This window comes from Cavia porcellus, unplaced genomic scaffold (genome assembly GCF_034190915.1).
Source record: "Cavia porcellus strain 051 isolate PalLab524CR breed Dunkin Hartley unplaced genomic scaffold, mCavPor4.1 scaffold_6, whole genome shotgun sequence".
Taxonomy (NCBI): Eukaryota; Metazoa; Chordata; class Mammalia; order Rodentia; family Caviidae; genus Cavia; species Cavia porcellus.
The window spans coordinates 51,727,281-51,747,242 of record NW_026947489.1 but is presented as its reverse complement, the minus strand read 5'-3'; the positions used below and the strand labels follow the sequence as shown (position 1 = coordinate 51,747,242).

At 43.3% G+C, this 19,962-nt stretch overlaps 2 protein-coding genes across 3 annotated transcripts; both read right to left on the bottom strand.

The window, feature by feature from the left end:
• Window positions 1-261: 261 nt before the first annotated feature.
• Window positions 262-3,483, bottom strand: LOC101787215 (spermatogenesis-associated protein 31-like; the record flags this gene model as incomplete). Its single annotated transcript, XM_005006308.4, is given in 2 exon segments — window positions 262-2,605; window positions 2,608-3,483. Coding segments are annotated over 2 exon segments (3,201 nt in total), but the record flags the coding sequence as incomplete, so codon positions are not given.
• Window positions 3,471-19,564, bottom strand: LOC106028834 (spermatogenesis-associated protein 31E1-like). 2 transcript variants are annotated; one of them, XM_023567525.2, is made up of 4 exons: window positions 19,328-19,564; window positions 5,273-5,330; window positions 4,668-4,728; window positions 3,471-4,402 (listed from the first exon to the last, which is right to left on the bottom strand). In XM_023567525.2, exons 2-4 carry the CDS (start codon window positions 5,322-5,324, stop codon window positions 3,490-3,492), a joined length of 1,026 nt encoding a protein of 341 aa, XP_023423293.1. In that variant the 5' UTR covers window positions 5,325-5,330; window positions 19,328-19,564; the 3' UTR covers window positions 3,471-3,489. The 2 variants fall into 2 exon arrangements, with proteins under 2 accessions (XP_023423293.1, XP_013013966.2); XM_013158512.3 differs by lacking the exon at window positions 19,328-19,564 and adding an exon at window positions 6,004-6,298.
• Window positions 19,565-19,962: the final 398 nt, after the last annotated feature.

Sequence of the window (19,962 nt, the reverse complement as noted above, 5' to 3'; positions counted from 1 at the left end):
CCTCACCCAGGAAACAAATGTGGTCACCACACTCTACTGATCATAGCATTTTGGGGGACTCATGGCACTATTTTCTGAGCATTCCTGAGCTATTCAAGAGGAAGAAGTGAGCTGAAAAACCTGGCACTGAGCAAAGGGGGGTCAGGAAAGGAAGTTTGGAGACACCCAGGGACTTGCCTAACTCATAGCCTGAAGCTGCTCTTTAGAAAAGGAAACACGCACTTCTCAGACCTCAGCACAACACAGACAGAAACCACAACCTCTGATGAGAAAAAGTCATTTATTGGGATTCCACAGACATCTCTGTAGAAAGATGACCTTGGTCCATATAAGACCTGCCTGGATGAGACAGAGCAGGTTTGCTCAGCAAAGATTTTTCCCCAGGACGGATATGGGAAGCATTATGTGACTGATTGGGGAACACAGTTCTCTGAATGGCACAGTGCCTGGGGCAGTGAACAGGGGGCTCTGAGGCTCCAGCCCCCATGGGCCTCCTGTGGAAGTGACCAGGTAGGGGCCCAGGCTCCCTGGGTGGGAAGGCAGGATTGCTTGACTTGTCTCTGCTCAGGCTTCCATTAGTCACATGGCTGGGGCGCTGGGGCCTGGCCTGTGGACCACAGGCCATGTTGCTCAGGATTCTCTTTTGCTGTGGAGAGGAAGCATTCTTGTGGCAGGCGGACCACCTATCTACCTGGGGTGCCCCTTTCTGCAAATTTTCTTTTGAGGCAGAAAATTCATGGTGTAGCCTTAGTTTGTCCTTTAAGATCCGTCCAACAGTGGTCATGATTACCTGGGCTTCCGCACTGCCTGTGTCCCTAAATACTCTGCCTTTTGTGCCTGATCCTTGACTTTGGGCTGGGGGCTTGGCTTTCTGCAGGGGCTCTGCCTCGGCTCTGTCTTTCTTGGGCAGTATGTTCTGCAGAAAGTTCCTGACTCGGTTCCCAATGGTAGCTTCTGAAGGTGACGTTTTCTTTTCTGGCTCGGGCAGAATCTTGCCTCCTGTGATACCTCTGACCTCCCTGACCTGAGAAGGGGGCTTCAGCTCTCCAACCCCCCTTCTTCCGGCACATTGCTCATCCTTCCCTCCTGATTTGGAACTCTCAAAGTTCCCTCTCTTCTCAGGTGAAGCGATTAGGTGGCAATTGCTCATGCTGGGCTCCTGGGATTTGGACACCCTGGGCTCCTTTTGTTCCTGGCCCCATGTGTCCCTCCCTGAGAGGTGGCATATCCCTCTGGAAGGTTTTGGGCAACCAGTGATCATTTTACTGGGGCTCACAAAGTGCCCTCCACTCTCTGGTGGACCAAATCTCTTGCTCTTGATCTGCTGTGGATTCTGGAGTTTTGAGATCCTGGGCTCCTTTTGATCCTTGCTCATTCTGTCCCCTATTAAAAGGTTGACTATCCCTTGAGAAGGTGATATGCTGCTAGTGGATGCTCTTTGGGTGTTGGCTCTATGGGCCCGAGAAGCCTGGATGTCTTTGGTGAGGGGCATCTCTGAGGCAGAGTCTTGAAAGACTTTGCCAGGGGCAAAGTCTTTCCGGAGGAAGCTGCTGGGCAAATCCTGACTCTTGTTTTTCCACGCCGCCTGTGCACCCAAGTAGAAGTCTTCTGGCTCCTTCAAAGCACAAATTTTGGGGGAGGGCAGGCTTTTCTTGAATCCCAGAGACTTTAAACTCCTGGGGCTCACATTAAGATTTGGGGAGGGTGACATCCTGCTGGATCCCTTAGCAACTTCCCAGTCTGAGAATTTCTTCACCTCTGTCTCCACTGTCTTCTGGATGTCTCTGTCCCTTGAACGTGGAGAGCCTACATTCACCTCCCCTGTCAAGCCATGATGGGAAGGGTCTATGGAGACCACACCTCTTTGCTCCTGAGGCTGATATTTGCCCATTACTGTGATTGGACTTGGACCAACGCTGCCTCTCCCTGGCCTTGAGACAGTATCAGGATGCTGGGGTCTGCTCTCAGGGCAGTACATATGGGACTGAGCACTGAGGCTGGTCTCTCGTCTAGTTGGTGCAGCTTCTGAGGGTCCATGGTCATCAGCAGACATTCTCTCGTTCAGATATTTGACTGAGGGACCAGTGACACAACCTTGTATTTTGAGAACAGATATAGTTGTTTTCATGTTGTCTCTTGGAATACTCTGAGATAGTTCTCCCTGAAAACAGACATGCTGGCTAGTGGAGTCAGCCTTGCAGTTTTGGGAGGCTGAGGAGGAAGAAGCAGGCTGTGGAAGCAGTGAGGTGCAAGTCTTTATCTGTTTCAAAATGACCATGATGACCTTGAAGGCTAGGCCCCACCTGTGTCTCACACAGAACCTTTTCAAATGTGCTTCCAGCACCTGTTCAGACCCAGCATCAAGGACAGAGAGGTTCTGGGTGTTCCTGCCATACCCCTCACCCTTCAAAGATGGTTCATCCCCAGTTTTCATGGGGATGTTTGAGTTTACAGGATGGTCAAAGGCATGGTCTACAGTAAGGGTGGAAAGACCATTACCCACAGGGATTCTTCCTCCTGTCTGCTCAACCTTCCCACCTGGACAAATTCTCTCACTGTCTTCTACATTCTTCTTATCTGGCCTGCTTGCGGAATCATTGCCTAAATCACTTCTTAGTGTCTGAACCCCTTCCTGGGTGATTCTGGATCACAGATGAACTCTAGGATATTTACTGCAGAGATTTCTAGACTCTTGGATAGGTCTTTTGGTGCCTCCTGCAGGTCATTGCTTGAGTGTTTCTCTACCTGGGATATTTCTGGGAACTCTGACATGGTTTTTTGTATGACCTGACTGCTTTTATCTGAAATCACTGAAGTCTGGGAAGGCTCACAATTTTCCTTGGTCTTCCTTGTTCCTGGGTTGTTTACCCTGTCCAGAAAGAGGTGAGCCTTCGGGGGCAGCCCACACATCAATCTTTTTTGAACATGTTCCTCCAGTTGTTCCCGGACCTTACAGTAGATAATATCTACTGAGATCTTTCCAGGGGACTTATTTTCCTGGATGACCCCATGTTTGTCAGCAGGCTGGCTAAAGACTTTCTGAGGTTTTTTGAACTGAGGAGGAAAATCTTTCTTTTCCTCTGGCTCCTTCAAAAATTCACGTTGTAGATGTTGAACAGTACATGAAATATATTGTTTCCGTTTTGGATCTTTATGACTAGAAATGGCTTGAGGTGAATGGCAAGGGGCAACTGAGAGAGATGGAACTTGTTCCTGGATCTGTTTCTGACACACAGATGGGAGTTGAGATGAAGGCAGAGCTGGAGTGAATGTGTGGGGCTGGGCCACTTGGTGGACCCGAGGGGGAAAGAGTTGTGGAGAAACACTGGACTGAATTAGTGCCGGGACATAATTACAGAGTCCATTGAATAAAATGGTAGAAAACTCTAGTGAGGCATCAGGCACTCTGCTGTGACCCACCAGGGACTCGCTGTGTAGAACTGGGAGGCCCCAGAAAAGCTGGCTCCCTTTGTGTTGCACATGATCCCCTCAGAAGATCTTCGGGTAGGGGAGCTGTGGCAAAGTAGGAAGCTGCTCTACTTCTGCTTCAGTTTTCCAGAATGGAGGCAGGGTGATAGGGTCCTGTTCTTTGCCCAGGGACTCTAACATATTCCCCAGAGAATGCAGGGGGCCGGGTTGCCCCTCCCCTTTAGTGTTCTTATGGATCTTCAGTTCCACTTTCTTGGTAATCAGTATTTCCAGCACTTTCTGGACTTCAGGATTGAGGAAATGAGAACTACCATTCTCCACCTGTGTTGGGGCAGTGTCTGCCAGGAATGAGGTCTCTGGCACTTGGCCCATAACGTAACCTCTCTGGGCTTCACTGTTGGAAATGCTGGAGTGACATAAGGCTCTGGGAGGCTCCTGACACTGAGGTAGAGCTGAGATGGCACAGACTGAGTGACCAAGGATTGAAATTGCTGGGACAGGAGAAGGCAGTGGGCAGTGGTTGGGTGGAGAGGAGCTCTGTGGGATGGACTCCAGTGGGAGGAGGGTTGAATCCTGCTGAGTAAGAGCCAGGCCGGGGTCAGGCAGAGGTGGTGGGGAAGCCATGGGGCCAGGAGAATGCAATGGGGAAGAGGAAGTTGAAAATGGTTGGGGTAAGAGGCATCCTAGAGGACCCGAAGGCTCTGGTGGTGAAGAGGCCCTCACGGGGAATTGTGATCCAACAGAAACTGGGAAAGTCTTCAGACCTTGTGACAAGGTAGAGGTCAGAGATGGGAGGTGCTCAGATGCAGGAGCTTGGGAAACCACAAAGGATGAAGGGGAGACAAACATGTCCTCCAAAGGCTGCCTACTTGCATTGTCAGTTCTAGCAGATAATGGTTGGAGTGTCTCACCAGGGGCATCTTCTCTTGTCAATTGATTAAATCTGTTACCATGTAGGAGATTCCCCAGGTGGCTGAAGAAGAGAAAAGGCACCAGCTATAGTCGGGATTAGATGGAAATGGAAGGTCAGGCAGGCTGGTTAGGAAAATGCCACTGTAATCTATGGGCTTTCCAGGGCCCTGCATCCTGACCTACAAAGCCCTTTCACCCAGTGTTTTAGTCACACCCCAATCCAAGTTGTAGGGCGCTCACTGCTCTCCAAACCCAGCCCAGGCCCTAAGGTCACTTCATAGCCCTCGGTAGGGAGCAGACACAGATAGAAGTAGGAAGTTTCTCACCTATGCAGAAGTGAATCCAGATCATTAATCCCTTCTGCTTCCTCCCAGAAGACTCCGCGAACTGGAAAAGGACAGTGGGAAGGAATACATTGGAGAAGAGGGGAGATTGAGGGGATGTGTCTTTGGAGAAAAATGAGGAACTCACGTGTGGAATCCATGCATCACTGTTCAAACCAGTGACAGTGATACCAAGTCACACAGAGAGGTAGCACTTAATCATTTATAAGGTGCCTCCATCTCTGCTAACCTCCAGGTTCTTCATAACCTTGCTGTGGAGGAGAAAGGGCAGATCATCTCAAAGAGGGTTGTGTGATAGCAAAGTGAAGCAGTTCTCTACTGTTTTATAATGAGGTCACACCACCAAATTTGGGCAGCACTGGTCCATAGACACCTGCTCCACCTCTTCTGGGCATCACACATCCCCAAGTTTGTCACAGCTTTGTTCAAAACACAGAGCCTGGGAAATGTCCTCAGCTCTGTTTTCCTTCCCAGGATTCAGCCACCCTCCCTTGCCTCCCCAGCTGGCCTCCTCAAAGCAGGAGTCTCTAGTTGGTCAGGGACAAACAAGGTCAAGGCATCTCTAGGGTGGAAGAAGGAAAGCTCACCTCTCAGAGTCCAGCTCCTTTTCTGGATCCTACTCCAATCCTTCTTCACCATGTGGTACTGAGAGACAAGAAAGAAACACAGGCTTGCATCCAATGCTCTCTCTTCTCTCCCTAATAATTCTCCCGAAGTCCTTGAATAATATAACTTTCCAATTTAGCAAATGAAATTCATTTTTAAAGTGGATCCAGTTTCCTTCTTTGGAAAGCACTGAAGATTTTCTAAGCAAGCTCTACCATGCCTGTCTTTTTCACAGCACAGAATCTCTGCTCAGAAAGCAGAGGGGTCTACAGGCATATCTCAGCTCCCAAGTAGAATCTGCTTCCTGAGGACAGAAGTGGTTCTAGGCTCTGCTAGGAAACCCCCAGGGGCTCAGCACTGCCCATGGATCAGCGCAGCACACAGACAGGACTCAGTCAGAGGAACTTGCTCCAAGAAGGGCTTCTTGGAATCAGTGCTGTGACTCTGTCCTTCTGCAGAAGTCTTCCCTCTAGGGAATCTGGTACTTGGTTACTGAAACACAGTCTGACTTCAGTATCTGATTGAAAGAAAGAAACAAAGAAACAGAAAGAAAAAAAGAAAGAAAGAAAGAGAGAAAGAAAGAAAGAAACCATATCTCAAAAGAAAATTAAAGGAATGAGTAAGCGAAGAATCTCCTTCATTTGGAAAAGTAGTAGAAAGAAGAGTAGAAGAGAGAGTTTTTCTTTGTAGCATGCGACTGAGGATCTCTCACCTTTCTGGAACGTTTCTTCTTCCTGAGTGGGGGTGGAGGTGGTAGGGATGGATTATCCGGGAGGAAGGGCAGTAACACGAGGAACACCCCTACTCCACCCACAAAGGCGAGGATCATATCCATAGCCCAAGGGGTGGAGCAGAGGCTTAGCCATGTGGCACAAAAGCTGTTCAGAAGAGAGACAAGATTCTCTAACATCTGAATCGCACAGTTGTTCTCAGGCAAGTGAGCCCTGACAGTTCCCTAGCACATCAGAAAGGAGGGCTGCAGGCCTAGGTCACAGAGCTATGCTATCCTTGTCACAAAGCACCCCACCTAGTGGGCAGCGGAGCTATAACAAGAAGCTGAAGCTCACCCAGCGCCCCTCCCCTACCACGCTACACGGAAGCCCCACCCCAATGTCCTGAGCCTCCCTGTTCCTTCCTGCCAGCTTCCCCTTCTCAACCTTGCAAATGCAAATGCCAATCTATTTGGAATTCTGCCCTCCTTTCCAGCCGCCTCATTGGAATCCTCTGCCAGAGCTCCTTCAGTTTCATGACTGTGGAAAAGTTCTAATTTTCTTCGGAATTTTTAAATTTTATTTTAAAGAAATAAAACAACAAAGAGTATGACACAGAATTTCAATACAAGATAATCAAAAATTAATAATGGTTAACATATTGCATATTTTTATCCTCAGTCTAGCTGTTCAGATTACAAATCTCAAGCCTGAAAAACTGATCAAACAATATAAGCACAAACCTTTCTTTTCAATGAACTAGAAGAAATTAGTATGTTTATCTGAGGTGTATTGTTTGTGTAAATATATATTTTTTTCTTTTCCTCCTTTTCTGGTTTCCTCCCATCCAGTTGTTCTTTTCTTTTCGGGAGATGTTTGCCCTTTCCCGATTTGCATTGCACATTTTGGATATTGTTAACTCTGATTTTCTTATACTAGTAAAACAGTATGATGTTTACACATGCACATCTGATTTATTTCACCTATCAATATGGCCTCTAATTGCATCCATTTACCTAAGAAAGCCTCGAACTCATCCTTCTTTATAGCTGAGTAGAACACGCCTGTATGACTATAACCCATCTTTTTAGTCATTTCTGCTGTTGATGGACATTTGGGTTATTTTCAAGGTTTAGGTACGAAAAACTGTGCTCTTACAAATATGGGTGCACAAACGTTGCTGTGGTATGATGCTCTTAATTCTTCTGGGAGAATACCCAGAGGGGAAGCAGGGTCAATGGGACCTCTAATCCTAGTGTTCTTGAGGAATCTCTCACTGGTTGAAGCAGCAGTTCTACCAGTCCACATTCCTTCCCAGCAACAGTGGAGAAGGGTCCCATTTTCCCCACAGCCTTGCCAGCATTTGATATTGGTCAATTTCTTTTTTTTTTTTTTTCCTGTCTTTTTCGTTTTTACCGGTACCAGGGATTGAACTCACGACTGCCTGCTTGCAAGGCAGGCGCTTATGCCGCTGAGCTAAATCCCCAGCCCCGATATTCGTCAATTTCTTGACGATTGGCCTTCATTCTGGGGTGAGAGAGAATCTCAGTTTTGTTTTAATTTGCATTTCTCAAATGACCAATGATGTTCAATATTTTTAATATGCTTATTTCTCTTTCCCACTTGTATGGCCTCATCTAAGAAGTATGCTTTCATGTCAAGTACCCATTTTTGGATTGGATCATTGAATTCAGGCTGCCTGATTTTTTTGCAGCTCTTGATACAGTCTAGATAGAAAATCTTTCTCTGAGGGGAATTTGGCTAAACTTTTTCTGTACTACGTGGGTCATCTCTTCACACTGCTGATGATTTCTTTTGATGTGCAAAAGTTTTTTAAAAAGATGAGATCCCAGTTGATGATTCCTTGAAGCACTTCCCATGAAGTTTGGGTTTTGTTCATAAATTGTGCCTACAAATATGTTTTCAAGATTTCTCCCTACATTTTCTTCCAGTAGATTTAGTGTTTCTGTTTGAATATTTAGATCCTTCATTCATTGTGACTTTACTTTAGTGTGTTGTGATAGACATGGCCTCCCAGTAGTCTTCAGCATGTGAAATGCCAGTATACCCAGCATAATTTATTAAACAATTTTTCTTCCATTGAATAATTTTGCCTCTTTGTTAAAGATAAGGTGCTGAGTGTGTTTGCAGTTGTGTCTGCATATTCTAAGCGGTTCCACTGATCCTTAGGTCAGTTTTTTTTTTTCTTTTAATTTGTTTTTCATGCTGATTTTATCATAATAGCTTTGTAGTATAATATTAAATCAGTGATCCTGCCTTTCTTTTATTGTCCTCGATGGCCTTTGCTATTCTGGGCCTCTTCTGTTTCTAAATGAATTTTAGTAATATTTTCTCTAGATATGTGAGGTACGGCCATGGTATTTTGATTTGAAATGCATTGAATCTATATAACAGTTTGGAAAGTAGGCCATTTTCACAATGTTGATTCTTCCTATCCATGAGCAAGGGATATCTTTCCATTTTTTGAATTTCTATTGAATCTCCCTTTGTGGAATTCTACAATTTTCAATGTATAGAACTTTGTTTTCCTTTGTTAGATTCATTGCTAACTATTCCATCTTTTTGGATGTTATTTTGAAGGGTATGGTTTCCCTAACTTCTCTCTCAGTGAGTTTGTATATAGGAGTGCTATTGATTTTTCAGTTTAGACTTTGTATCCATTTGGGTATTGACTGTTCCACTGAATTTGCTTAGTAAATCTAAAAGTTTTTTGGTGTAGTTTTGTAGAGTATTATGTCACCTATGAATAATGATAATTTAACCTCTTCCTCTCATATTTTTATTCCTTTTATTTCTCTCTCCTGTCTAATTTTTCTGGCTAATGTTTCCAGAATTATATTAAATAGGAGAGGTGACAGCATACATCCTTGTCTTGTTCTTCATTTAGAATGAAAGCTTTCAGCTTTTGTCCATTTAGTATGATGTTGGCTGTTGGTTTGCCATGAATGGCTATTATCAAATTTAGGTAGAGACCAGCTATTCCTAGTTTCTCCAGGGTTTTTTTTTAAATCACAAACAAGTGTTGGACTTTATCAAAAGGTGGGGTTTTTTGCATATATTGAGATAAATCACATGATTTTTGTCTTTGGCTCTGTTGATATGATGTATTATGCCAATTGATTTGCATGTGTTGAAACACCACTGCATTCCTGGGATGAATCTTAGTTGATCATGGTGTGTGATCCTCTTCATGATTTGCTGCATTCTATTTACTATTTGCTATTCTATTCTGTTTTTTACTGTGATTTTTGCATCTATGTTCATTGGTCTGTAGTTCTCTTTTTCTATTGGGTCTTTCTCTGTTTCTTATCAGAGCAATACTTACCTCTAGAATTGAGTTAGGTGGTATTGTTTCCCTTTAAATTTCATTAAAAGTCTTTGGAGTATTGTCATTAAATCTTCTCTACATGTCTTGTAGAATTCAGCAATAAATTGATTAGGCCTGGAGCTTTTTGTTGTTGTTGTTAAGTTTTTATTGTATTTTCAACTTCATTGACTGATATTGGGTTATTAAGAATTTTTATGTCTCCTTGATTTTTCTTTGTTGAGTCATACGTTTCTAGAAATCTCCCCATTTCTTCTGTGTTTTCCATCCTTTACAAGTAAAGATTTTCACAGTAGTTATTGATGATCGTCTGACTTTCTACCAGATCTGTGGTGATTCTTTTTAGTTCCTTATTACATGAATTTGAGATTTTTCTTTCCTTTTGTTAATAAGGTTGTACAGGGGTTCATAAATTTTATTATTTCAAAGAACTAACTTTGATTCATTAATTGTTCCTATTGCTTTTTTACTCTCAATGACATTAATTTCTTCTCTGATATTTATAATTTCCTCCCTTGCATGGGCTTTGGGCTTGACTTACTCTTCCTTTTTAGAGACATGAGGTGCAACATTAGGTTATGTGTGCTCCTTCTGTTTTCCTGATGTGACAAATCACCATTATAAATTTACCTATGAGGAATCTTTTCAGTGCATCATATTTTATGGTTAACTGTATTTGTGTTTTCATTTCATTGTAGATACTGTCCAATTTCTTCTTTAATTTCATTTGTAACCCACTGATTGTTCAGGAAGGTGTTATTTAATTAGCATGTGTTTATGCAGTTTTTGCGGTTTCTTTTGTCATTAATTTCCAATTTGATTGCACATAGTATGGCAGTGCTACTCCTCCAATTTATGCATGAACTAATTTCTTTCTGAAAGTGTCTGGTTCATGCATTTACTTACTATTGCTTTCCTTCTACTACATTTCAGATTCCATAAAAGCTGGGGTGCTGTTTATCTGCTTTGCTGCCATATCCTGAGTGACTGAGATGGTTCCCAGCTAATATACAAGGCGTGTTTGAACTATATAGTGAAAGTTTAAATTAAAACCACTTATTACAGTAAAAGGCAATGCCAGCTGGGTGTGGTGGCACATGCCTGTAATCCCAGCACTTGGCAGGAGAATCATGGTGAGTTCAAGAGCAGCCTGGGTTACCAAGTGAGCTCAAGCCCAGTCTGAAATGTAGGTGACACCCTGGCTCAAAAAGGACAAAAAGAAAAAAAAAAGATGACAATGCTATCATACCCTTCAAAACACTCTCCCTTGCTTCCAAACATCCTATCATTATTATCACTTTCCTTTTTCCCCTCCTGTCCTTTGAGGATTTATTCAGTTTTGTAAATTCAGTTTTTCAGTCTGTGAATATTCTTTGGATTAGATGGGTTTCTTGTAGACAGCATATGGTTGGATGTTATTTCTTGATTCATTCTGCCAGTTTGTTTCTTTTAATTGGTGAATTGAGACCATTTACATTAATGGCTATAACTGTTATATATTGGTTTGTTGTTGGCATGTTATCTTCCTGCTGTTGCATCTTTATCTTTCCATTCTATTTAGTTTTCTGCTTTGCTTACTGTTTTGTTCCTAAGTGTATCTAAACTGTCTTACAGAAAACAGGGAAGATGCATTTTCCAGGGTTAGGGTGCTCTGAGATTTAGTTCCTCTTCTCATTCCCATTACTTACAGTCCCTTTCCACCAGATCAGAGAAGCAAATAATTCTGCTCCTCACCCTGCCTATGGTCCCAAGCAATGCCAAGGCCTTGAGGAAGAAGAAGACTCTTTCTTCAAGGGGGAGGGAAGGGCTCATTAGCCTAGAAACAGAAGAAACAATTAAAAGTTTGGGGAAATGCTTTCAGAATGTTTATCCCACAGAGAACTTGGAACAGGAGAGAGGTAGCATTGCAGAGAAGCTGGGGATGGGGGAGATGGGACATGAACTCTGTAAGAGTAAGTAGCTCTGCTCAGGGGATTGCTGGGCTCCTAAGAGTTCTTTGGCCAAGACTGACAAAGTAAAACCTCCACTCCAGGCAGAGGAGGGGAACAGACTCAGTGGCTTTCTAGGCAAGGTGCTTCTTTCTCCTCCAACATGACTCCTGTGAATGAGGTGAATGCTCAGCTCTGGTGAGTCCCCACAAAGAGAGCTGAGAGAGTTGTGAGGATGATTGGATCTTCTGTGATATCGTAGCTGTCCTGGGCCCCTAGTGTGCTTTTTCCCTGGTTGTATTGCAGGCTATTGGAATTCCTTCCATGACAAGAATGATGTATCTCATTATGTTCAAGGTCATTCAATGGCCTACTCACTCTTAAGCAGCCAGTCAACAGTCTAGCTGAGATGATTTGTGGATGTAGGTAGGTATTGTCATAAGAAAGGATCGAGGTCAAAACAGAGAAGCTATTTTCTTAGCCTTGAGGCAACTGTGCCATGTGGGAGATAAGAAAGAATGGAGAAGTGTGGGGATGGGTGTAAGAGTCTAAGGTAAACATTCTCTAAAAAAGAATTTGATGAATATTATCAGTGATCAAGAAGCATAATTACTATGAAAAGTCAGGTCTAGTCTCTAGTCCCTTGGTTTCAGGGATCATCCCATTTAGGGGAAAGAAGGAGGCTCATGTATCACGAAGCCAGAGGTATTTCAGCCTTGACCCAAGTGCTTTCCCCATTTCTGTTTGTACAGTCCACTTCTCTCTACATTTACTCTCTCATTTTCAAATTTTATATGTTGACATCACACTTAAATAGCTGTGTAGGTGATCTGAATCCTTTGATCGTGAAACCATCTGTCTTTTAGCACTGTATTGCCTACCTTCCTCTAACTTTACACAGTGACTGAACAAAACCAAAGAATTTTCATTTCTTTTCTTGGAAACATTTCAACAATAGCTTCTCTGTGTGCATCCACTCAACACAAAGCTGAAGAAGTATGAAAATTCTTCAGGTTCATCTAACCTGCTGTTCTGCAGTTGGAGAAAGTGTGCTTCAGTTGTGTCAGTTGACTCAGGAATACACACATCTGTGTGATGATTCCAGGTGAAACCCAGCTGTCCCTGTCTCAGTGTACCTTAATCTGTATTACCACTCCAACATGCAAAGTCACTGGCCATTCCTCTCCTGTATATTTTTATTTCTGCACATCTGCTTCCCAGTTGAAATACTGAGACTGGATGTCTCCAGGTGTGGAATGGTCATTCAGCTTCCTCTGAGTTCTCTCTGATGAGATTATGCTGACTCACTCTCTCCATTTGTCCTTCCAGGCAGTCTCCTGAAAAAGGACCCATGATAATCTTGACCCCAATGTGCTCTAGCAAATCTGTGTTACAAAGGCTATCTATGAATTAAAAATTTATATCATCTCAATAAAATTATCAGAGCTGCATTGGCATAAGAGTGGACAGTTTGTCCTATCTACTGGATGGGTTCACTTTACCTTAATTCTTCAGTACATCTAAACAGAGTTTCCATGATTACATGAATTAGATGGTTTAATCGATAGAATTTATTGCCAAGGGGCTCATGTAACATGTGCTATTAACATCATGACCTATTTACATAATTTCTTGTCTATGTATTGGACATCATCTACCTCGATGATACACACTTGTTCAGTGGAGTTATGAGAGCCTCAAGTTTTACTTATTATTTTTACAAGGCAGAGTTATAGTCATTTGTTCATCTGATCTTACTTCAAATATGCTGAGGCAGCACAGTTACTATCCATGCAATTCAGAGGAAGATTCTGATCTCAGTAACTTGCCCAAGCAGGCTACGGAGGGAGGTAAACTAGGGCACCAATTCCTTGATTCTCATTCTGAATTTCTCCTGCTCACCACAGTGCACTTCTGAATAAGGCAGGGCAGCTCCACAAGCCTCCCCCCTAAGCTTCCACAGATGCCTCCCTTTTGAACCAAGTCTACCCAGCAAACCCCACCTCTCTCAGATAGGCATTGTGAAGGATGAGAAATGAACACAGCCTGGAACCTTGCTTCAGCTTGATCCAGGTGCATCTGATCCTTGGCATGCCAACTTAGTCCTGTTCCCCGGGACTTCTGTTTATGAAACACAAGAGGTAGAATGTTGGGCCTCAATAGTTACTTTTATTTTCTTCAAATTTGTTTCCATTTTGGAGGAATTCTTTATCCTTGACAGCAACCTTGAAAGTGAAGAGTGCATCTGCTATAACAAGTGGCCTACAGGTGGCCGCAGATCTAGAGGGACAGTCATCATGCTGGGAGAGAGAAGACCCAGTGCTGACTTCTGGGAGAACATGGCAGACAGATAGCAGCAGCTACCGAGGCTCTCTGAGAGACCCAGCTTAGAATCCAGGAATGGTGCGGAGTGAGGAATCTAAGCAAGAGGACATATGCCCTGCTGACTCAAGAATGAACTGGGCTGAGAAAAACCAATTGGGAATGCAATCCTGGTGCTATAACAGGAACAGATAAAGCTTCAGCATGGAAGCTGGAGCCCTCACCATTGGAAGCCGTGTTTTGGGTTTCCTGCCACTGCTGCTGTGTCTGAATCAGCTTGGCAGGGAGAGAGATGCGCGAAAGCTCTGAGAACAGGAATCGGTGAACCGAGTTGAGAGTGGGGCGGGCGGGGAGCTTTGCATCTACCTGTGGTGAGTGAGGGAAACTGGGACTCTTCCACGATCTAGGAGGCTCCAACAAAGGACATTCTGGACTGGGCAGACTTGCCAGAACAGGGCGCTGTAGGGACTTCAGTCACATATCCCCCTCTCAAGCGGGATTGGTGAGCAGTGCCTAGCCTATGTGACGCTGCTGGCTGAGACCCAGTAGGCTAGCACAACCCAGGTCCCAGCACCTGGAGATGAACCCTAGTGGTAGAGCCTTTGGTAGGTTGACCTGGAGGGGCGGTCCCCGCATAGGCTGCCCGGTCCCTAACTCCCTGGTGCACTGCGGTGGGTGGGAACACCTAGCTGGCGCAATTCAAGCAGACTATTGCCAACAGGGAAGGAAGCTGGGCCTCCTATATATGCTTGTATATAAGGAACAAAGAATATGGGAAGAGGGAGCAATAAGAAAGGCCCTTCGGCCCCCAATCCTGAGAAAGAGGCAATAGCAGACAAGGCACCAATAGACATAAAGCACTATCTCCAGAGCCTCATAGATGAGTTCAGGAATGAAGTTATTAATGACATGAAGCAAAACATAAGCAGAATAGTTAGAGAAATGCTAAGCACCACCCAACAAAAAACAGATGATGGAATGGAAGAACAGAAAAAAAGGGGAGAATTGTTTGATGGAGTAAATAGAGAAAACATAGAATACATGAAGCAGGTTCAAACAGATTACCAGGAAACTAAAAACTCTATTGAAAACTGGCATAACAGCTTGAAAAAACTAAGGATAGATTATCTGAATGGGAGGGAAGATTTTTAATATGGGAACATGAAATGAGAAACTTCTTAAAAATAACAAAGAAACAATAGTACAAAGACTAGAAGATGATAAGAGGATCTATAACTTAAGAATTAAGAACATAAAAGAAGAGGTAGGTTCCATGCTTTTAAAAACATTAGGCTCTTAGAGGCTTCTCAGAGGCCCACTTTGAGCCAGACTTGAGGTTGACCGTGACCATCCTGTCTGGAGCACGTCTGGAGCACGGCTGCAGCCTGGACTCCCAGGTCAGGATTCCCCCAGGAGGGGAGGGTGTGTATTAGTGAAGGTGGGAAAGGGGGGGCATCGGAGCCCTTTGTGGAAGGAAGGATTGGAGAGCAGTGAGTGTGAGACCTTCCACAGTTCTTTCATGAGGATCTGACCTGACCCCATGAAGCTTTTGGCAAACTCTGGGAACTTTGCTGCCAGTGGTTGAAGCCTGAAACACGTCCCAAAGAACAGAGGCTTGAACTGTTGGTGATTGAGCAGTTTCTTATCATTTTTCTCAAGGAGATTCAGGCGTGGGCCCATAGGCAATGTCCAGAAAACAGAGAGGAGGCAGTGGCCCTAGTAGTCCATTTGGAGAAAGAGACTGGAAGACTGAGGGACAGCAGATCAGCAGTGTGGTACACTTGGAGAAGCAAGCCCCACTTGGAACAATGTGGGAGGTAGCAGACTTCCAGCTGGAGCAGGTGGACCGACCCTGGGTAGTGTCTTGGCAGGAAGCTGGAAGCTTCCACTCAGGACACCAGGAAGAGCAGAATCAAAAAAGAGAGTACCAGCCCTTATCCAGGGACATTTGCTCTTCTCCCTGGCTTCCCACCCCTGCTGCTGAATCGAGCACCACAGACCAGAGGTGACAACCACACACCTTCCTGCCAGGTCCCAGAAAACAGTGAAAGATGTCCATGAGATCAGAGGTTTTTCCCACAAAAAAGACTGTGCATCAGATTCATGTTCACAGAGATCTCTACCAGAAAATGAGGAAGGAAAATGTTGGCAACACAGTCACCCTGTGAAACACAGTGTCTCCATCTAACAAGATAGCATGCTTGGAATAAAGAGAAGAGCCATGGACTTATAGGCCCACATTCCTCAAATAAAACAAATATTCTGCAAAGCACCTATGTCAAGGAAAAATTAGTTAGTGCTGTTCAGATCCCTGAGAGGATAAGACAGAAGTTGTGCGCTGCAGTGATGAGAAAGACTTTTCTTGCAATTCTCAAGGAGTCTTGATTTTATGAAACACTAGGTTTGTTCCTGAAATAGCCGGATCTATGGTGCTGTGGCTGAATGGTTATGGGAATGTGGCTTCCTCTGCACACCAGAACAGTGACAAACCAAATTTAAAAGCCTGCAGAAAAGCTATCAAAAAGTGAGGAATGGCCACATGCTGGAACCCTGTGCCTTCTTTGAAGACCTGGATGCTTTGTTGAACCCTGCAGCCTATGCTTCATCTACTGACAAGCCTTAGGAGGTGATACTGCTCCCCAGACTAAAGAGGATTGGTAGTAGTGCTAATGAATAGATCACTTTGTGGATGAGGAAGCTGCAGAAGAATCTGATGACGATGAAATGGGCACTGAATTTATCCACAAGACTGAAATTTATGGTGCCCCTATCTTATGTCAGAAGCTGAGTGATGTGCCCTGGGACTATAAAAAAAAACCAAAACTTTTGTTGATATCCTTCATGGGACTTGGTTTTATGAAGCACTTCAAGCTTGTCATCAGAACAGCAAGTTGTATGGGGCCGTGGCTGAACAACTTCGAGAGTTTGGCTTCCTCCTAGCATCTGAACAATGCTGAACAAGTTCAAAAGCCTTCCAAAGAGTTACTGCAAAGTGAAGAATAGGCATGCGCTAGGGTCCTGTGCATTCTACAAGGTGATGGATGCCCTAAATAATTCTAGGGTATCAGCCCTTTCCACCAACACCCCAGAAGTACTATCACTCTCAAGGCAAGAAAGAGGGCCTATTGAAGTGGAACCCCAGGAGTCTACAGTTTGGGAACATGAGGAGACCTCCCAGGAAGTGAAGATTCTGGCAGTTAAAGAATGAATGAGGAGAAGGTTGTGTAAGAGCAAAGATTCCAGGGACCTCCAGGTCTACTGCAAACCCCAAATGATTTTGAAATTGGAAATAGCACCAAGGAGGACCCAGCACTGTAATTTCTCACTGTAATTTCTGTAATGCACTCTCACTGGACTCTTCTGAACCATCATGCTATCTGAAGATTAAATAAGATGCATGATTAAGGTGTGTCTCATTAAAATAAAGTAGGGTTTCAGACACATTCTAATTCTACCCTATAACTTCTTTGGCTCTTACCTAGAACATGACTGGTTTGTTCGCATATTTTATACTTACTAGCCCACACTTCAGTATAATGTTTTCATTTTTGTGGACTCATTGAACTCGGGACCTTGCACTTGCCAGGCAAGTGCTTATGCCTCTGAGCTATATCCCCAGCCCAGTATAATGTTACATAATAGTGTTTCTGAAATTGTAAAGGAATAGGGAAGAACTAAGATAGAGACCTGAAGTGTTTAGTGGACTCTTTAGCCCTGATTTAGGTCAGAGAATCATCTCAGTCCTAACCAACACTTTGAGGCCCAGCTGTTAGATATGCTAACCTCTGTATCTGAGGATTCAATTCCTTATTCATAGGATCAGAAGCCTAACTGTATGGCCCCGAATAATTATGCAGATCTACAGTTAACTAGGTAAAAGTAGAAATATTTATAGAAGCTTCCAATCCAGAATGCCATTTTTGTCTTCCCAATTTCGGTTTGTCTGAAAAATCTCTGTAGTCATCCCCCAGCACCGTGATTTGGATGGGGGGAGGATAACTAATTCATGTATGGAATTACAGATGAAATCCAGGGATTTGATCTTTTAAAGCCAGTTCCTTCAGGATGGGGCCAGTGGAATTTATGCCCTTAACACACAGATAACCTTCGGTGGCTTTGCTTTGGGGTGGGAAAAGTCACAAGTTTAGAGGAAAAATGACCAGTCAGGACTCTCTATAGATTATTCTTTTGCTTTTATCACTCCCTACTTTGTCAAATGCTGCCTGTTTTGAAGTCACCTGGGAGGGTGGTTTTCCTTCAAGTATGTTAGAATCTTCTAAAAGCTGTTCAGCAAAGTACCAAAGAGGGTAGGCACTATTAAAAGAAATTCAATTTACAGGGTCAGAATAGGATGTGGCCTGTTGGAAGGCAGGTGACTCAGATAAACGCTGATGAACATTTCTGACTTATAGTTACTGGAAATGTTCTGATTGTTCACATCCACATATTTGATTTACCCTGTGTTGTCCAAATTACAGACTTCTAATAGTACATGCAGTTTCATGTTAGTATTGTGCCTTCACAGTAAGTGTGTGGTGCCAGTGGATTTGTGCTTATGTTATGTAGATGTATGGAATTCCAACTCTACAGAATGCACATAAATATAAATTACCACTTAGTAATATGGACACAGGATTAATAACTTTGTGGAAGCATGATTCAGGAATGTAGATGGATACATGCATAAATATTTAATAAGCACTGTTATGTGTAAGACTATGTTCTAGCTGTGATGGGATATACAAAAATTTTAAAAAGGGGCATGATGCCTATACTTAAGGAAGTTACAACATGATCAGTAATGTACTAGGCAAAAAAAATCAGGAAGAAATCACCTTTACTCCTGAACAGCTGCTCTAGATTATAAATCTGAAAATATATTTGGTACTATTGTTCTCACACTTCCCCGCTGGCAGGAGTTGTTCAAGGCTGTGTTTGTCTCCAGTGAAACAACCTCTCATGTCTGGAATCAAGCTAAGGTGGAAAGTAGGTTCACCTATTTACATTCCTGATTGTAAATGGGCTTTTGGGCATGCTTTAATGGATTGTCTCTATTTGAACTAAATAGAAGATCTCACTGACCATTTTAGACCAACTTACCATCTCCCTGCATGTTTTCTTTTTCAAGCTGAAACGTGAAAGTTACAATGAATAATCACAGCCCTAAGTAGTTTTGTCTTTTATATCACATAACATTGCCTGTATGAAGATGCATAGGAAAATCTCTCTCTTTTATTTTTTCTAGATCTCAGTACTAGGGACTGCTTTGATTCTCAGCCAAAGGAAAATTTTTTTTATCCTACAAACACTGTGATTTTATGACTTACTGCTTGTCCTCTTTGTTCTGGTTGCTAGAAAGCCCAATAAAAGTCTACGTCAATCAACTACTTAACCCTGAATTTATTTAAATCTGCCCTGATTTTCAAGATTGCCTCAAATCCTATTTTTTAAAAGTAGTATAAACGAACAGTTTATTCTTTAACATCTAAAGCATTTTAGAAACTGAGTTCATATTTCCTACGTAGATTTGTATTGATCTTCACAAATACCTCTAATTATCGCTGATTGTTTTATTAAACATTTTACCTAAATTATCTGGAAGGAAACAATTTTTATTTTAAAGAGAAAAACCTCACACATACATAAACAGCTTAGGGCAGCCTGTCATTGGAATGAGCATTAGATCAAAAGCCAAGGAAAACATATTTCGGTCTTGTGAATACCACTTACCAAGTGCTATTTGACAATCCGTGGTCTGTCTCTGAGAAGCTGAACTCAGCTGCCAAGATTGCTTTGGTGCTTTCACTGGGGAGGCCATGGCGCCAGGCTGAGATTGTGAGACCAGGCTCCAGCCTAGCTCCCCACAGTCTAGCGCCTCTGCCATACTCTGTGTGCTTCACGGCCAGGGGAGGGACAGTGTGACGCCAAAGCCAGCCAAGGAGTTGCTCACAAAGGAGAAAGGACAAGTCATTCAATTCAGCAGGCAGCTGGATAGGAACCCAGAAAGGCCAAAGCAGGTAACTGAAGTGAAAGTCTGTTTTAAGAAGTCTTATGGCCAGCGACAGAGTCGGTGATAATGGGGCTAGGGATCCCCAGTGAAGGGAATGCCAAGTGACCTGTGGAATGCTCAGCCATTGCCCCGTCTCTACACATTCCAGGACCAAGTGCAGATAGACGGCCGTCGTCGTTCTGTGTTAATGCTCACTTAGATGTCTTCTTGAAAACTTGTATGTGAAATAAATGTCTACAATAAATGGGAAAATTTTTTTAAAGTAAAAAAAAAAAAAAAAAAAAAAAAGAAGAGGTAGGGACACAAACAAATGAACTACAAAAGCTACTCACAGAAATAATCCAGGAGAATTTTC

Bases quoted from the DNA above. Each gene is read 5' to 3' on its own strand.
- LOC106028834 (XM_013158512.3), bottom strand. From the start codon at position 6,201: ATGTTAGAGAATCTTGTCTCTCTTCTGAACAGCTTTTGTGCCACATGG. The intron at 5,331-6,003 runs GTGAGAGATCCT...CTTGTCTCTCAG, and splicing joins AGAAGAAACGTTCCAGAAAG to TACCACATGGTGAAGAAGGA. The intron at 4,403-4,667 runs GTGAGAAACTTC...TCTCTTCTTCAG, and splicing joins CTGGATTCACTTCTGCATAG to CCACCTGGGGAATCTCCTAC.